This window comes from Microtus ochrogaster, unplaced genomic scaffold (genome assembly GCF_000317375.1).
Source record: "Microtus ochrogaster isolate Prairie Vole_2 unplaced genomic scaffold, MicOch1.0 UNK111, whole genome shotgun sequence".
Classification (NCBI taxonomy): Eukaryota; Metazoa; Chordata; class Mammalia; order Rodentia; family Cricetidae; genus Microtus; species Microtus ochrogaster.
The window spans coordinates 520,628-539,263 of record NW_004949209.1 but is presented as its reverse complement, the minus strand read 5'-3'; the positions used below and the strand labels follow the sequence as shown (position 1 = coordinate 539,263).

The following is an 18,636-nucleotide window of genomic DNA, read 5'->3' as shown; positions in this document are numbered from 1 at the left end:
CAAAAAAAAAAAAAAAAAGATACACAAATGCATGCATGCATTCTTTATAATCACCAATGATTACATATACAAATGTTATCTTAGCTTTGCAATTCTGCTTCAGGTGAGGAGACTATGCTTGAAGGTCAGAGTTAGATCTTCACCTCTTCCGAGAAGCCTCTAGGGGATCAAGTGGCAGGAAAAGTCTGCAGAGAAGATCTCACTGGCCTTGAGTGAAAGAGGGCGGGGATCATTACTGATGACTAGAGAGAGGACCAGAAAAGTGTGGTTTCTAAGAGAGACACGAGCCATGCTGGTGCTAGGAGAACAAATGTGTATAGGAAATAGCCAGAAAACAAACCAAGACAAAACACCCCCAAGCTCCGTTGGTTACAAGGCAAGAACCTTTAATAACACAAGTGCTTATTACATTAACTGCTTCAGGGCACGGACGTCTTTGATTTCTGGTCATGTTTGTCTAACACTTAAAGGTAAATGCCTTTCTCAGGGCCACCTGTGGGGTGGGTTTCCCGAGAGCTTGTGAGGGTGGACAATGGGGACAGCTATGCATACAACTGATGGGGCTTTGGAAATCCCCCCCACTGCTATGACCATACCTTTGACTTTTAGTAAAGTCCTTTCCCAAGGAGGGAAGAATGCTGTGGTCCTTCCAGCAAAGAAGGAAAACAGAAAATAAAAGAAAAGGAAACACCTGGCACAGATACACAGAGAGGGGTAACATTAAGGGACGAGCGAGAAAAGGTAGAGGAAGTGGATGGGTTAAGGTCTGGGCATGAGGGACCAGTGTGGGAGGGAGTTGAGTCCATTTGGTTTCGTTCTTGGTAAGAAGTGATACCATCACGAGGACCATGCCATGCAACCTTAGAGACATCTGTGTACACTTCCCCCAAGGCTGTGCTGGGCAGCGGGACAGAGGTCAGAGGTCAGCTCAGACAGGCGTAGTACGTCTGTTGGCTGGATTGTTATGCAACGACTCTTTGAACTCTTTGGGTGTGGAATTGTGGAACTGTAGAAAAGCATGGTCCCGGTCAGAGTTGAGGAGGGTCCCCATGGTAAGCTTAGAGGGGTCCCGGGAGAGGGTGAACATGGAGATGTCAGTGGAAGGCATGGTGTGGAAGCCTTTGCTGATGGGAGACAGATCTCGGGATCTAGGCTCAGTGGAGCGAGAACTTGACCGTCTTCGGAATCTATACCTGTAGGGTGGTAGGCGGGCAAACGTAGACTTCTTCAGGAGCTCCGAATGGGACCTGGCACGCAACTGCTGATGCTTCTCAATGTAGATGTGCACAGCGACCACACCCACAATTTCCGCGATGATAAAAGAGAAGGCTCCAAAATAAAAGGACCAGCCGTAGGAGTAGCCCTTTTTAGAGTCCCTTTGCCCAGGGTCTCCAGCATTGGCGGAGATATAAACTATGATGCCGATGATGTTGCTTAGCCCTGAGAGAAAGGGAAAAGAAAACATGCATTCTATGAAGCCTCAGAGGCAACAGCCATTTTTTAGTTTTCAAATAGTAACGTGTGGCTATAGCAAGAAGGGGAGGCAATGGCTTATGGCCAGGAGATCCCACAGCTGAGCTCTTCCTGTAAGGGTTGTCTGTTGGGAAATGACGGATTCTGATGCTCAATCCTGGGCAGGCCAGACAGTTTAAAAAGACATTGTCTACTCATAGCAAGCACCATAGAACCCAGAATGCACTCATTCTCCCTTTGAAATAACCCATTCCACTACCACTTAATCTTGACACTAACTCACAAGGATGGCAAAATTAACAAGCTACATGTCCCTGACCTTGAATTTTTCACGAGTAGCTGGAGAGACTGACATGTAAATGCAATTAGAGCATAATACAGCAAGGACCCTACCAAAGGTGCACAGGAGACAGCTCGGGAACAAAGGAGAGGAGAGAGACAAGTGCCTGAAGAGCAGGTGGCATTTGAGCAGGAGCCTGACAATGGACAGGAGAGGCGAAGCTGTAGACTATGAAGTGTGGGAGAAGGGACAGAGAATGACTCGCAAAGGCATAGCGCGGATTCTGGTGAGGCTGGTAGCGTCTGGAGCAGCAGGGAACCTGCTAGGGAGGAGGGCTTGTCAGATCTACGAAGCTGGAGATGTCGATGAGGGATTAGTGAACACACACATAGTGTGGAGTTGGACTTGGGAGGGTGATGGTCCTCTGGAGGAAGAAAGATGGTCACTGAACAAGTCTTTTTTTGGGGGGGGAGGGGGTCGATACTGAAATGGAACTTAGAGCTTGGTATGTACTTGACGAGTATTCTACCACTGAGCTATACCCATGACCTCCAAGTCTTTTTTTTTCCTGCAGAGATTACAATACACGTTAGGTCTGCTATTGTTGGCATACTAGGAATTAGGGAACAGAAAGACTCACTCTGCTGTCTTGATTATCAATGTGACTGATTAAGAAGTGTCTAGAAGCTTGGCATGGTGGTGTATACCTCTAATTCCAGCACTAGGGTGACAGAGACGGGGAGAGCTCTGTGATTTTGAGACCAGTTTGGTCTGGATAGCAAGTTTCAGGATAGCCAGAGTCACACACACACACAGAGAGAGAGAGAGAGAGAGAGAGCCTGTCTCAAAACAAAATAATAACAAAAAGAACAAAAAAGTCCAGAAGTAGCAGAGACATTGCATGCTAAGCTAGAGCACTTGTCTAACGTATATAAAGGCTTAGTTCAATCCCCACGTTGTAAAAAACATGTCTAGGACTAGCAAAGGATGTGGCTGGGCTCATGTGGTCTGTACTAACAGAATGTGTAGTGATGAGGCGAGCAGGCCTGCTTTTCATCCCGCCCGGCTCCCACACGGCTAGCTTTACACCCGAAATAACAACACACAAATTGTATTCATTTAAACACTGCCTGGCCCATTAGAATGGCTTATTGGCTAATTCTCACATCTTGCTTAACCCATTTCTAATAATCTGTGTAGCACCACGAAGTGGTGGCTTACCGGGAAAGATTCAGCATGTCTGACCTAGTGGCTGGTTCCATGGCATCTGACCCAGAGAGGAGAGGCATGGCGATTGCCTTACTTCCCTTCTTCCCATCATTCTGTTCTGTCTACTCCACCCACCTATGTTCTGACCTATCAGGCCAAGAAGTTTTTTTATTAATTAACCAATGAAAGAACACCTACATCAAGAATGATCTCCCTGAATTATTTTTATTTTATTTTTTCCAGACAGGGTTTCTCTGTGTAGCTTTGGAGCCTGTCCTGGAACTAGCTCTTGCAGACCAGGCTGGCCTCAAACTCACAGAGATCGGCCTGCCTCTGCCTCCTGAGTGTTGGGATTAAACGCATTAAAGGCATGCACCACCACTGCCAGGCCAATCTCCCTGAATTTTAATGATGCCATCTACTAAACTGGGGGCAGAGGACCCAGTCAGAGCAGACATACAAACTCTACCCTGTGTGAGTGCATCTGTTGCTGTTGTCACCATCCCTGGACAGCAGACTTCAGCTTCTTTGGTCTTTCAACAATGATGACTCAACACCAGCTTTTTCCAGGGAGCTGCTGGGCCTCCAGCACAGGTAGGGAAGGAGGGGCTTCTAGGTCCTTGGGCTGAGTAACTCAGGGGTTGTTTGTTTCTTTAGTGTGCAAATCCCGACAGCCTGTACTGGATTGCTTACCTCTCAGATGTGTGAGAGGTTATGTTTCTCTAGAACCTCAGCTTAGAAATACACTTACTTCTCTCAAATGCCAACAGGCTACACTGGGAATAGCCAGCTGCCTACCCATTAGGGAGAAAAACTGATTCCCTGGGCAATCATAAGAAGGAGCAATGCTCAGGGCCCTGCTTACTTTCAGTTGCCTGACTCACTATACTGCTCCAAAGGGGAAATGTCTCTTTTTGTCTTTTTACATGAGGACCCCGGGTTTGCTGCCAGTGATGACCGAGGGAGCAGGGGCACCAACTGTCCTCTTGCCTTTAAATTGTCCCTATAACTACAGAGAACTCAAGAACAAGGGCAATGGGTTTTTGATCCTACTGCACGTGCTGGCTTTGGGGGGGCCTGGGCGGTTTGGATGCTCAACTTATTAAACCTGGATGGAGGTGGGCGGTCCTTGGACTTCCCACAGGTCAGGGAACCCTGATGGCTCTTCAAGCTGAGGAGGGAGAGGGACTTAATGGGGGAGGGGGAGGGAAATGGGAGGCGGTGGCGGGGAGGAGGCAGAAATCCTCAATAAATAAATAAATTTAAAAAAAATAAAAAATAAAAAAAAAAAAAAAAACAAAACAAAAAAAAATAAATTGTCCCTATATAATTGGGCAGCACTATATGGAGCCTGTCCCTCTTTGCAGGCCCCTGTACCAGATGATGAATAACCTGGTGAGTCCTCCCTCCACTTCTTGACTGCCATGTACTTCTCAAGGTATCCCCAAAGTTAAACAACTACAGGGTCATCGAAAGTTCTGTCTCGAGGCTGCAGAGATGGTTTGCTGCTCTTCCTGAGGACCCGAGTTCAGTTCTTAGCACCCATGTCTGGTGGCTTATAGCTACTTATAACTCCAGCTCTAGGGGATCCCAGCTCCTCTTCTGGCCTCTGCAGGCACTCAACCCACACCCCCCCCACGCACGTACACACACATGCGCGCACACACACACACACACACAAATAAAAATAAAGTAAACCTTAAAACTTAAAAAAAAGCTTTGCCTAGCAGAGTTGCTCTAGTACCACCATTCTGATTGACTGGTGCACATGCGTATGGGATTACAAATATTTTGCATATGAATCTGGTCATAGTCCATCTAGGACTTGACCCTAGCAGGGAAGGGTCAAGTTTTGCCTCTGCCCTGTTTTCTCCTGGCTTTTTCCTGGCACAATTTCTCTCAGGTAGGCAGCACAGTCTGATCTGGTACCTCTGATACGGGAGATGACAGATATGGCTTTGTCAGGCTGCGAGGACCACCCACCCCAGGATGAAAAATGGCTTCTCTTCTCCGAGTGTCAATTTGCCTGCATGGTTAGTGGAAGACACATGCTTTTATATTAAAATGAACATGGATATAAGGAGGAGAAAGCAGAGTCCACATGAATTTTTCAGGGAGATGGGAAACTGACTTCAAAGATGCTTCAGCTCACTGATGCCCTGAGTGCCCAGGGCCATGTTCCCTCTCTCCCCTGTGACAGCAGGAAAATATGGGTGACAAAGTTTAGAAAGTCCTAGAAAAGAGGGCTTTGCAGAGGGGGAGGGAAGAGTAGGAAAGTTCATAAAGACGCTCAAATGTCAAACTAGTTTAAAGAGGCAGGACGCCAGGTGACTTGTCAGTCATTCATTATGAGCAGGGTGCTAGAAGGAGTCTTTGGTGACTTGATCTATTTATTTTATGGTGCTGGTGAGGGTACCCAGGGCCTGGAGCATGCTAGGCAAGCGCAGTAGTGCTTAGCTCCATGGCCCTCGCTATGCAGACTCTTTCCTTCATTGGTTTAATGAATCCCTGCAATATGTCTGCTTTGAAATAAGAATTCCCTTCCATAGACAGGGAAACAACATAGATTAGTAGGTTTCCAGGTCAACACAAACTAGGAAATGATAAAAATCAGAATCTGAACCCACGATTCTTAGCCCCCCCCGGGGGGGGGGCGTGTTGAGATTTCAGTAATGAGGTCAATAGCTTTTCCAATCAAAATGTAAGCTTCTTGAGGATAGGGACAAGATACTGGCTCATCGCTATTGCTCCACCTTCTAGCCCAGAGCCTGACCCAAAAGAAGAACACAGGGTATATTTGTTGCATTAATGAATGAATGGAGTTGATAGACATATCAAACACACAAAGCACATTACAGTTACTTTGTGTTGAGCCATACTGGGTGCCAGTCATGGTTCTAGGCTCAGTTATGTGTACCAACTCATCTAATCCTTTAAACAGCCTCCAGAGGCAGGGTCATTATTACCCTGACTTTTAGATCGGGGAAACTGAGACACGGAGCAGTTTAGTGACTTGCTTGATTCTACCCGACTAGATTATTGAAGAGGGAAGCACTGGGCTTCATGCATTTGGACCTTGTTATCAGGCCTAGGACACAGTAAGTGCCCAATAAAAAGTTATAATGAAACCATTAACCTTAGCACCATTAAGGGCCTCGAGGAGCATGGTGTCTTCCAACACTGTTATTTTATAGGTAGAAAATTTGAGGCTCTTGGGGCTCCAGGGGGAGACCAGTGGAGAGGTCTAATCTTAGGCAAGCATCCCCCCAGGGCTCTCATGGTCCCCTGCATCTACCCTGTCATCCCTCACAGTATTTCCCTGAAAAGCGAGTAGCTGATGACACTCTTCCCTAACAATCCCCTGGGGGAACAAAATAATGATCTTATCTCATTTTTTTGGAAACTGTCACATCAACACAACATTGGTGCAGATTCTCCTGGTTGGTCAGCGAGAGCCAGGACAGGGCCACCAGGGGGAGGAACATTCCTCAAAGCCAGTTAAGCTGTTGGGTTTCCCAGTTAACATCTGTCACCACAGACCATGGTCAGAAGTCATAGCTACCTCCAGCTGCCCTTGTTTCCCTGGGGCAAGGACACGACTTTCTGCATGGTCTGCAGCTTCAATGGGTTCTTGGAGGTTGGAGCGAGGTACTGTCTGTCTTACTCACTCAATAGAAGGGGAAGAAATGGGGGAAAGAGTCTGTGCAAGGTATGATAGGGAACCAGGATGCTGAGCAACCAGATGCTGGGCTGCATGCTTGGCATTAGTTGCTGCTTTTCCAGCAGTAGAACATAACATCATGACTTGCATGCCCAGTGCCCTTCTGCCAGCTCTGCAAAATGGGAACCATCGCTGTTTGCCATGTTGGAGGTGAGGAAGTCAAGTTCCCGGATGTTGTGATGGTTCCCAAGGCCACACAGGTAGAGCTAGAACTCAAATTTCAAAGCGTCACTTATCAACAGCCATCTTTGGTCTGGAAATAGTGCAAGGAAATTCCAGAAAGGAGTCGTTCATATTAATATTAAATAACCTTGTTACAATTTATTATGATTCCTGTATTTTTATTATTAAGTTCTTATTATACCTGAATGTATAAATTGCACTTTAATAAGTGTGTTTTTACAGAGTGAGTATAGTGCTATAGGATTTGGTGCTACTCTTCGGTTTCAGCTTTCATTAGGGTTCTTGGAGAGCGTCCCTTGTGTGTAAGAGAGGACCACTCTACAGCAAAGTTTGAAGATCACCACCAAAGCCATCTTCCCCTACTCCTGCCAGGGTGGTTAATAACTGTCAACTTGACAGTTTTGAGAATCATCTCGGAAGCACACCTGAGCATATCTGCAAGGGACTTTCTAGGCTGTGTTAATTAAGGTAGGCAGACCTACCCTAAATTTGGAGGACACCATCTGGTCCTCCTCAGGTCTGGGGTCCTGAACTGAATTAAAATGAAGACAGCAATTTCAGAACCAGCTATCTCTCCCCACTTCCCGTCTGTGGGCACAATGTGACCGGCTGTCTCATGGTCCTGCTGCCTTGCTTTCTTCACTGTGATGGGCTGTACCCTCACACTATGAATGGAAAGAAACCCTTTCTTCTCCAGACAGCACTTTGTCGGGCACTTTGTCGCAGCACTGAGAAAAAGGATGAAAAGCTTGCCGTGTTCTCTGCTTCTCTAAAGCCTTTCATCCAGTTGGTGTGGACCTGCCTGGAGCAGGGAGTGGTGGGAAGAGAGGACAGAGACCTGAAAGGAATGGTGGGAACCGAGGAAGGAGAGGGATGAGGAGGGGAAGGGGTGGGTAATAAGATAAGGCAGAGAACTAGGGCGAGCTTCGGAAGGCAGTCCCTCGTCTCCTGGTCACCCTGCACTTCGTGCTGCTCAGAGCCACTGTGGATGGCTGAGGGGTCTTCCCCAAGGACATCTGGAACTATTGCTTTAGTTCCCGCCATGAATGCTTGGGAGGGTATGGGAACTCAAATGCTTAAAGGGCTGTGAACAGCAGTTGACTGGCAAACAAATGTCTCAAAACTCTTCTCCCTGCCCCCATCTCCTTTCTCCCTCTTCTCCCTTCTCTCTCTTTCTCTAGGCTTCTTTCTTGTCTTTCCTTCCCTCTTCCCTCCTCTCCTCTCTCTTTGGAGTTCCACTCTGTAACCCAGGGTAGCCTGTAATTAGTGACTCAGCATCCACAGTGTTGGTTTTCTAGACATGCACCACCATGCTCGGCTGCCATTTGGTTAGTCTCTCTCTCTCTGTCCCGCTGTCTCAATAGATCTTTACATCCTGTCCCCTCCATGTATTTCCTGTGTGTTGGCTCCAGCTTTGGTTTGTCGTCTGGGGAGATCTCAGGGCCTAGGCAAGATGCTCACCTGCAGAGACGAAGAAGATGCCTGCGCTGAGGATGACGCTGTGCCTGCTGCGGTGGAACTCGCTGGCGGCCACACAGAGCCCCCCAAAGAACAGCAGTGTGACACTGAGGATGGGGAAGACGCTGGAGGCCCTCACAGCCCCTGCGGAGGGAAGGAGAGACGGTTCAGGCTATGCTCCTGTCAGTCCTGAGACTCCCCTGCTGCGGTCGTCGGGTGTCTGCAAACTGGACCGTGCAGAACGGGAGAGAAGTCCACACATCCCATCGGGGTGTGAGACTGGTGCCAGCCACTCAGGGGCCTGTGTTCGGGAGGCCCGGCGCTTGGCGGCGGACATCTTGAAAGTCTAAGCAATGTTACCAGCTGTATGCATTGTAAATTATATCTAGGTGCTTGAAGCCTAGAGTCACACAGGGCCCACCTGCGGTGGAGTGTTGTTCTCTCCTGCCTCAGCCAAGCAGCCAGATCACCCTTCGTCTCTGATGGGGGTCTGGGAGTGTACATGGGGAGAATCAGACTTAGCTGGGAGCCCCAGATCCTTGGGCGAGGTTTCACTTACTTGGAGGGTATTCCTGTGCCCGACAGAGGGCAACATTAAACAGTAATTATAAACAAACAATGGTAATAGAACCTGGCGGGCCGGGGGTTGATTGAAAATCTTTTGGGTCTGTCCTTTGAGCCTGGAACTCAGGATCTTCGTTTTACACCTGGGCCCACAAATTATGCAGGCCGTCTTGAATGCAGGGATTCCTGTCAGCCCATTTGCAGCTCATCAAAATGCAGAATCTTAAACACCTGTATTTGCATAGTAAAGAGCCTGGCAATACCCATTCAAAGCCCATTTAGTCACAGAATGATTAAATGAATTTATGTATTCACTCAAGAAATATTTATTAAGCGCCTACTAGATGCCAGGCACCCTGCCAGGTGCCAGGGATGCAGCAGTGGAAACACTTAAGGACCTTAAAGGCACAGCGCTGTCCTTGGAGGGGATGCTGGTCAGGAGACCCTGGGTCCCTGCTGTGAACCCGGTGGCTTCCTGGATCCTGGAGAGGCCTGAAGGATCCACGGCAGGAGTCGTATGATCCTAGCTAGAATAAAGGGCACACATGACCGAATCCTCAACTCTAAACGGGGTGCATCCTTATGAACCTTAGGGCACTGAGAATACTGTGGGTGCAGCAGGCATGTCCTACACCGTGAGAGAACCTCACGGCGACATGGTACACCACTGAGTGTTGGCCGGCTCCCCTCAGCGGGCAGGCTGACTGGGAGCCGAGACGGCTGTGGCCATACATCATGAGAGAATCATTTCACATACTGCGTGCGGGCTTAGGAACAGACCCAAGTTTTAAATGTGAAACGCGGCTCTACCGAGCTCGTTTTGCTTTCAAACCGCTGTAGGCTTTGCAGGCCCCCAAATGAAATGCCCTAAGTCAGGGACTGACTGTGTGTTTCTGGCATTGGTGGGGGGCAGGAGAGCAGTTAGAGCATCCTGTATCTCATGCTACAGAAAGGAGCAAGCGCCTCTGTGTGGCTAATGGCTGGTTTGTTCTAAGTTAATCTGCACACATACATTATTAATGGTGTGTTTGCTCTCACTCTCCTGCCCGTGAACCACCTGGAGGAGTAGAAAGAGCTGACTGGTGAGTGCTTGGGTCCAGATGCCCAGACAGAGGATAACTGAGGGAGGCAGGGCCATCCCGGGAATGTGGAGACTGCCTGACCAGAGGGAGGAGCTTAAGCTCTCATGAGGGACTGTTTCATTCTCAACAGCAGCCCTGGCGGGAGGTGTTCGTGTAGGGCATTAAGAGTGTCTTTTTGGGCCTCCTGAGTAAAGTTCCCCTTAAACAGTCAATAAAGGCAGCACCAGCTTCTTCCGGCTGCAGTATGGTCAGGCCTGGACATAGAGCCGGAATGGACTCTGGGCTCATCCGCATATAAAAAGTCGCGGGCTCCATCCTTAATGGGGTTTACGCTCTAGTAAAGACCACAGTCGGGGCCACTCACATAGTTTGCAGGGCCTTGTGCAAAGTCAAACTAGGAGGCGTCTTGTTACACAGTGGTTTAAAAATTCAAGTGAGAAGGACTTTTCCTTGGGTTGGGCCCTGAGTAATTGACAGGATTGCAGAGATCCAGCTGGCACGGCTTGGACTAGGGCAGTGAACCAACGAAGGTAAGCAATTGAATTCAGGCAATGTTTTCTTTTGTTTCGAGACAGGGTTTCTATGTAGCTTTGGAGCCTATCCTGGAACTAGCTCTTGTAGACCAAGCTGGCCTCGAACTCACAGAGATCCTCCTGCCTCTGCCTCCTGAGTGCTGGAATTAAAGGTGTGTGCTACCACTGCTTGGCCAGGCAATATTTTTCTATGTGGAGATATGAGCTTATGGCTCCCATGCGAGCCATGAGGAGAAGATTCATAACCACCTGCCACGTTTGCTCTCAGCGGGCAGTGAATGGTGGCATCTTACTGCCTGCCAGAGGAGCAGAATGGGCTGGCACAGGCAGACACAGAGCTTATTTTGACCCTGGGAGGTTCAGAGCTGAGTTCACGTTCCTCACAGTCACATGACTTAGCTCTAGCCACCTCCATTGTTCAGACCTAAAAGTCAAAACTCTTTCAAAATACTGTGACCAGTTTAGGTTGGTTGTGTGTTTAGTGGTAACCGGCTGCAGGGACAGGGCCCAGAGGAGTGGGTTCTCTTAAGGTAGAAGAGATGGGGGCTTCAGTATTTGCTTTAACATGTCTCAGGATGGAGGCCTGGGCAATCCGGGGTCCTGGATAGCTGTGTCCCTCCCACCCCTCTGTTCCCATGGTGACATTTTAGGAGGCTTTTTAAACTGCCTGAAGAACTGGTGGGAAAAAAGAGAGGCATGGTGGGTGGGGGTCCTGGGCCCTGGAAGGACAGGATTAGATCTGTCCCCCCTGAACTGATGGCCTGCCCTGGCTAGCTTTCCTACTGCCCAGGATTGTGTTGGGGGCTAAGAGAATGATAACTTAAAAAACAAGTGGGTTTTTGTTTTGTTTTGACTTTTTGTTTTGGCATGCTGAGGAATTTGCTTTCAAGTAGATAAAATGCCTTTCGAAAAGCAGGCCCAGCATCGCGGTTCCTCTGAACTTGTATCAATCTCCCCCGCCTACCGTCATACCTCTGCTTCCAAATCCTAGCAGAGGTTTTCCGTGAGATTCTCTTATCTGTCGAACGTCTGGACCCACCAAAGGGGAAAGAATTACTCTGGCCTCTTCCTGGAGTTTCTATTACCTAAACTCATTTCACAGGAAGAGGACAGTCTGCTGACACACCTGGACAGACTTCTGTTTGTCAGCCATGGCTGCCTCTGCTTCCATTCCACGGAGAATCATTTACACCTCATTGTGTGCTCTGGTGTCAGCGTTTGTTCCGGGCCGTTGCATATTTACTAGGTCTGTTGGGTTTGAAGGAAAGCTATCTACTTTCCCCATACCTCCTTCCCCAGTGGAATAAAGGAGTCTCTAAGTTTCTAAGTCATGTTAGATCATCAGCATTCGTGCTCTGGTGACCTTCCGACATGATGTGATTTCATCCCTTGCCCACATCCACACATTTGCAAACCTCATCTCCAATTGAGAATCTTGATTACTAGTTCATTCCAGTAAAACTTCAGAGCTTGCAGTGGAGATGGGTTTCCCTTCACCTTAGCACTCAGAGGGGGTCGAGAGTGTCCTCATGGTAATTTTGGTCCTCAGGTAGAATATGATCCCAGTGAAGTTGGTGCTGGCATCCTAAGTGTGGGGTGTAGGGTAATGGGTCCAATCCTGGGAGTAATTCATCAATAATTCCTAAAAGTTTCTATGTTTGACGTATGGGCTTGCAAATGGTCTTTTGTACTGGATACCACTAAAAATTGTGTGTGTGTGCGCGCGTGTGTGTGTGCACATGTGCACATATGTGTGTGTTTGGTGGTCAGAAGATAATTTGTAGGAGTCAGTTTTCTCCTTCCACTGCGTGGATTCTGAGATGGAGCTCAGTTTGTCAAGCTTGGAGCCAGGCCCCTTTAATCTCTGAGCTATATTGCTAGTCTGAACCAACCTTTAAAAAGACCATTTGCTTTGTGATTTGGCAGGGTTTGCTTGAATATTCAATGTAATGAGTTTATTTGATTAAAAGATTTTTTTAATTAAAAAAAATGATTAACCTTTGAAATGTGCCCCAAGGACATGTTCCCAGCATTGGAAGTGATAAGGTTGATTATAAAAGTGTATATTTGGACTGACCTGGTGGCATAGGCCTGTTAGCCACACTATTAAAGAGACTCAGGCAGGGGGAACACAAGTTTAAGGCCTGATTGGGCTTCAGGGTTACTTCAAGGTCACTCAGGGTAAATTAAGATCTTGGCAGTGGTGGCTCACACCTTTGATACCAGCACTTGGGAGACAGAGACAGGAGAATCTCTGTGAGTTCAATGCCAGCCTGATCTACAGAGTGAATTCCAGGACAGCCTAGTAATGCAGAGAAACCCTGTCTTGAAAAACAACACACAAAAAAGCCCCTCTGTGCCCTGACACATACACCCCAAAGGTGTGTCTGACACATGTATGTGCTGTGTATGGAAGCAGGGCTGTGACTGAGCCAGAAAGAGAGCAGCTCTTCAAAGACAGCTTGGTCCAGAAAGCATCTCTAAGACAGGAAACTGAGCTAGCTTCTTTTGGCAGAATAGTGGATAGTGAACAATCCACACATCAGAGATACCTCTGCCTTCTGTAAAGCCATCTGTGGCTAGGGATGAACATCAACCAATCAGATTTGCCCTCATTTGCATGGTGGGGAATGCAGGGCAGGACATTGGGAGATAGTGGCTTACCTTATCCCTATGCAAATGAATGACGGCAGCTCCAAAATGAGACCCCACCCCCACCACAAGCAGTCCAGCACCTTATGCTGACAATTGTTGTCTTTCTGTCATATCTGCAGCACATTAAATAAACTTGTTGTTTTTCTGCTCTGGTCTAAAGAGTGTCGTGTGTGTGTGTGTGTGTGTGTGTGTGTGTGTGTGTGTGTGCACGGACGGCTTGGCAACCCTCTCCCTTGAGAGTCAGAGGTAAGCTCAATTGAGTGCAACTTCATCATTGGCAATAGAGTTGACTTTGCTGCCCTTCACGTCATGTTACTGGAAGTCTTCTGTCGACATAACCTCAGTCTTATTAATTAGCTCTCTATGATGCTATTATGGTTAACTGTGTCCCTCAAAATTCTTGTGCCTGGAGACTTGTCTAAAAATATGCTCATGGTATTTCTAGGTGGAGCTTTTGGGAGCGAACTGGGATTAGATAAGGGTTGGCTCTGATGTAGCCATTGGTGGCTTTAAGATGAAGGAGGGCAACTGGAGTTGACAGACTTGCTTGTCTTTCCATGTGATGACCTCTGCCACATTATGATACAACAAAAAAGCCCTTGTCATTGGCTGAGCAGACACCAGCACTATGTTTGTGGGCTTCCTGGCTTCCAAAACTCAACCAAAGAAGTTTTTCTTCTGTAATGCACAGTTTTGTTTTGTTTTGTTTTTGAGACAGGGTTTCCCTGTGTATCCCTGGCTATCCTGGAACTTGTTCTGTAGCTTTGCTGGCTGTCCTGGAACTTGTTCTGTAGACCAGGCTGCCCTCGAACTCACAGATCCACCTTCCTCTGACTCCCAAGTGCTGGGATTAAAGGCGTGTGTCACTACCACCTGACTAGAAGTGTCTCTTCTCTCTGAATCACATCAACTCTGATATTCCATCATAGCAACAGATATGGATGGCGGCACTCAGATGCAGGGCCTCGTCTTAGTGGGAGAGCGTAAGTGGAGAGAGGGGCTGAGCAGCGGCATGCACCCATGCCTTTCTTATTTGCTCCTATGGACGTCATGTGACCAACTACCTTGAACTGGGCGCTACACTAACCCCTCCTGCTTAAGTTCCTTCTCAATCAGGATATTTCACTTCAGCAGCAGGAGTAGAGAGTGAGGCAGTCAGAGATTCTAAAATCCCTGGCAAGGAACCTGTGTGCTTGCAAAGGCCCGTGCTCAAACTTCTCCTGATTCTGAGGCTGCTGGTGAAGCTGCTGCCAGGTGGCCTGAGGAGACTGGAGCACAGCAGCAGAGGACTCTCTCCCCCAGAAGGAGGGGAAATGGTCAGAAAAACAATCGGGCGCTCCAGAGGATTTAAAATCAGCTTTGTGAGTTGTAGAGGGAGAGCCACAGTTCTGTTTGGTCTCCAATAGCGTAGCTATAATACTGGTCCTTTCAAGTAGGGAGGAAAGATACAGATAAACAACAGGCATTCTGGGAAAATCCCATTGGTATTGGCTTCAAAGCTATTGTGTTTTGAGGGAGTCCAGTTGACATGCCATCCTCCAGGTTTTAGATTCTCTCCCTCCCTCCAGCCCTCCCACTTCCTCTCTTCCTATCTTCCACTCTCCCCACACCCCTGGGTTGAATGCTAAGCATGTATTCTTCCCACTACGACCCCCAAGATACTTGATGACTGAGTCATAAACAAAGCCCGAATAAGACAATTTCTTGGAGGTTTCATTTATAACCTCAGTTTAAACAACAATAACAAAAAACTGTCTTAACCCTAACATTCCTAAACAGCAAATTAGACAGTCCTTTGGAATTTTCCTTCTGCTTGGACTTGATACCTGTTGTTAATGAAATGGCAGTGACATCTCAAGCTAAGCTCCCTGTGCCTGGACCAGCTTAAGGCCCCATCTGCATCTGACTCTGCTTTTTCTAATCCCATGAGACAGGCCAGAAGCGACGTACACCACCTCACGATCCCCTGCTGGCTTCTCTCTTTTAATTTCTGTGACCTTGTCAGACTGATGACATAATTTCCATTTCAAACCAGATGAAGAAGGTTAACCTATTGAGCTAGCTGGCCCCAGGACCAACCTCACTGGAAGGAAGTCAAATAGGGTCAATGCTTTGCCTATCGCATTCCAACCCCACAGGGCACCGACTCTCCTGTGCTATGCTTGTAACAACCCATGCCACGTCCAGGTTATTGACCTTGGAAAATTCCTACAGAGACGCTGTCCCTGTCCCAATAGGATTGGAAGTGCAATGAAGTCAAAGGAGAGGTGAAGTTTGGTTCGTATTTACGGTGCCAGGCCTTGCCCTTGGGGACCTCACCCATTAGCACCTCGCCCATTAGCGCATCACCCATTAGCACCTCGCCCATTAGCACATCACCCATCAGCACCTCGCCCATTAGCAGCTCAAATCACCCACTGAAGGAGGTGAAAACTGTACTGAGCTGAAGAGAATTCCTTAGATTTTCTTCTAAGGAGACTAAAAAGAACCTTTCAATCCTGATACATCTGCTCTTTCTCCTTTCTATTTCTAGCTCATTGGAATGAAAGAAAGTTCGGCAGCAGAGCCTTGGGAATGTATGTCTGCACTCTGAGTTAGATAATGAAAAGACTCACGCTCACAGGTAAGTGGGTGATGGCAGGGGACCCTCTCCTCATCCCCCCTCCCACCCAGGGAGACTGGAGAGGTCAGGGGAACTTACTTAGAAGGTACTCTGCTGTGTCCTGTTCATAGTCTGCATCTTCGGGGAAGTGGTCAATCTTCTTGCACACACCTCGGAAAGCCCCTGTGAAGACAAACAGGGCCCTGAGCCAAGGGAAGAGTGTGACTGGGGCCCAGGCTGGCTGGTCAGCTCCGTGTTGAATGTCCTTCCCTGGTCATCAGAAGCTGTAGGAGGCCCAGCAGCTGGTTTAAGTAGGATTAAAAAAAAAAAGAAACTATTTGCTGTAGTTTGGACCTTGAATGTCCTTGGGAGGCCCATGCATTAAAAGACAGAACTGAGACTGGGAATAGAGTTGAGTGGTAGTTCAATTTCTAACACATGGACAGACGCACACAGACATACATGCAGGCACGAAGGCACATGCAGACACATATAGACACACACAGACATACATGCAGGCACGAAGGCACATGCAGACACATATAGACACACACAGACGCACACAGACATACATGCAGGCACGAAGGCACATACAGACACATATAGACACACACAGACACATACACGGACACATATGCAGGCACACAGACACATACAGACACATATAGACACACACAGACACACACACAGACACACGTACAGACAGACACACAGACACACAGAGACATGCACACGTATGTGTGCTTCCCACCCCAGCTCTGCCATTGGCAGGAGGTGCTAGAACTTTTGATTCCAGGAACAGGAAACTAGGTCATTGGGTGCATGCCTTAGAAGGAGATTTTAGGAGCTTTGTTTCCTGCGTACCACAAAGAAAGCAGCTTCGCTCTCCCATGTCTTACCCAGTATAAATCACCATGTTCTGTCTCACCAAAACCCTCAAACAACAGAGCCAATTAACCATGCCCTGAAACCTCAGAATGAATGCCCTTCAGTAAAGTTCTTTTCCTTAAGAGTTGATTTATGCCAGGCATTGTGGTACATATCTGTGATTCCAACTACATGGGAGGCACAAACAGTAGGATTGCAGGTTCAAGACCAGTCCAGGATATGTAACAAGGTCAAGGCCAACTTGGGAGACTGGGCAAGACCTCCTCTCAAAATAAAAATGGAAAGTAAGGTGAGCGAGGTAGCCCAGTGGCAGTACTTGCCTAGCATGATCAAGGCCTACACACACACACACACACACACACACACACACACACACACCCCTGAGTTTGCCTCAGGTATTTGTCGTAGTGACCCACAGTTAGCATATCAGCAGAGACAACAGATAATAAATACACTGAAAAAAACTAAGAGATTGAAATACTCCACGTTTCAGATATCATATGCTAGAAGGTCAAAGAACTAGGAAGTGTGAGAGCATGGTGTGACTGTCTCTCCTATCCTGCCTTGGGGAGGGAAGAGGGAGGCAGACTGAAAATTTGCTTTTTCTTCCCATTTGGCAGACGACAAATGAGAGTTTCCCTTTCAGTCACTTGGGTAAGCAAAGAGCCAACATTCCAACCTGGGCATTTGGGAATAGTCTCCTGTCTCCGACCTGCCAATTCTGGCCACAGGTCCTTGTAGTCCCCCTCCCTCAGGAGAAGACAGTCACCCTCCCTCCATCCTCCCCATTCCCCTCCCCACCCCCAGTGGAGCTCATCAGATCCACAGAGGCGCTGTCAGCATTCGGCTTTCTTTTCTTTCTCCAGCATAAACTTGACTCAACTCATTGTGTGTGTTTGATAATCATTGTGGGTGTTTATTAACTAGCCAATTAACCAATCTCTGGGGCAGTTAACGACTCTGTCAGTTCTTATAAATGACAAACGGTATTCAGAACGTCTCACAGCGCAGCATGAAATGATGCTTGTGTTCCTTCTTCCCTGTCTGCAAAGACAGAGGCAGGGAGGTGAGGAGAGTGTAGCGTAGAGTCCCGGGAAGGTGGGGGAATCAGGCAGAGCCAGGCATGCTTCTCAGTGAGTCACTGTTAAATGAGAAATGGCCATCTATGAAATGGATGTGTATGTGTGTGTAATTCTTGTGAAGCTTGGGCACATAACCATAATAGCCGTCACATTGTTTCTCGGGTGGAAAGATGGGTTAGTGGGTATAGTACTTGCTGCTAACCACGAGGATTTGTGCTCTGACCCCCAAGAACAACAGAAAAAACAAATGTGGTGGTGGTGATGTCTGCTCGTAATGAAAGTGGTAGCAGGAGAGACAGGAGAATCCCCAAGGCTTACTGACCAGACTGTCTACCTGAACTAGTGAACTCTTGGTTTAGTGAGAGACCCTGTCTCAAAGAATAAGGTGGAGGGCTGGCAGACTGGCACAGTAGATAAATGTTTGCTGCACGATCTCAGTGACCTGCATTTGGTGGAAAGAAAGAACAGACTCTGCAAAGTTGTTCTCTCTCTCTCTCTCTCTCTCTCTCTCTCTCTCTCTCTCTCTCTCTCTCTTTCTCCTCCCTCCCCCCTCACACACACAGTAACGTTTTGTTTGTGCCATAATAAATAAAGCTCGCTTGAAGCTCAGAGTGTAGAGCTAGTCACACCAGTTAGTCATAGAAACCAGGCAGTGGTGGCACACACCTTTAATCCCAGCACTCGGGAGGCTGAAGCAGACAGATCTCTGTGAGTTTAAGGCTACCCTGGGCTACACGAGATTAAATCAGTCTAAAAGAGAAACAAAGTTCATACCTTTGATGCCAGCACTTGGGATCACAGGCCTTTAATCCCAGTACTAGGGAGGTGGAGACAGGTGTGATATGGTTGGGCAGAGAGAGGAATATAAGGTGGGAGGTGACAGGAGCTCAGAGCGTTCAGTCTGAG

General features: G+C 47.8%; 1 protein-coding gene across 1 annotated transcript in view; it reads right to left on the bottom strand.

Annotated features, from left to right (window-relative positions):
* Positions 1-365: 365 nt before the first annotated feature.
* Positions 366-18,636, bottom strand: part of Cacng3 (calcium voltage-gated channel auxiliary subunit gamma 3) — a 97,650-nt gene continuing 79,379 nt past the window's right edge. The window contains exons 2-4 of the mRNA XM_005371511.2: positions 15,860-15,943; positions 8,328-8,468; positions 366-1,440 (exon numbers count right to left, since the gene is read on the bottom strand). Coding sequence (XP_005371568.1) covers positions 929-1,440; positions 8,328-8,468; positions 15,860-15,943 — 737 coding nt within the window. The 3' untranslated portion in view covers positions 366-928. The remainder of the gene's footprint in view (positions 1,441-8,327; positions 8,469-15,859; positions 15,944-18,636) is intronic.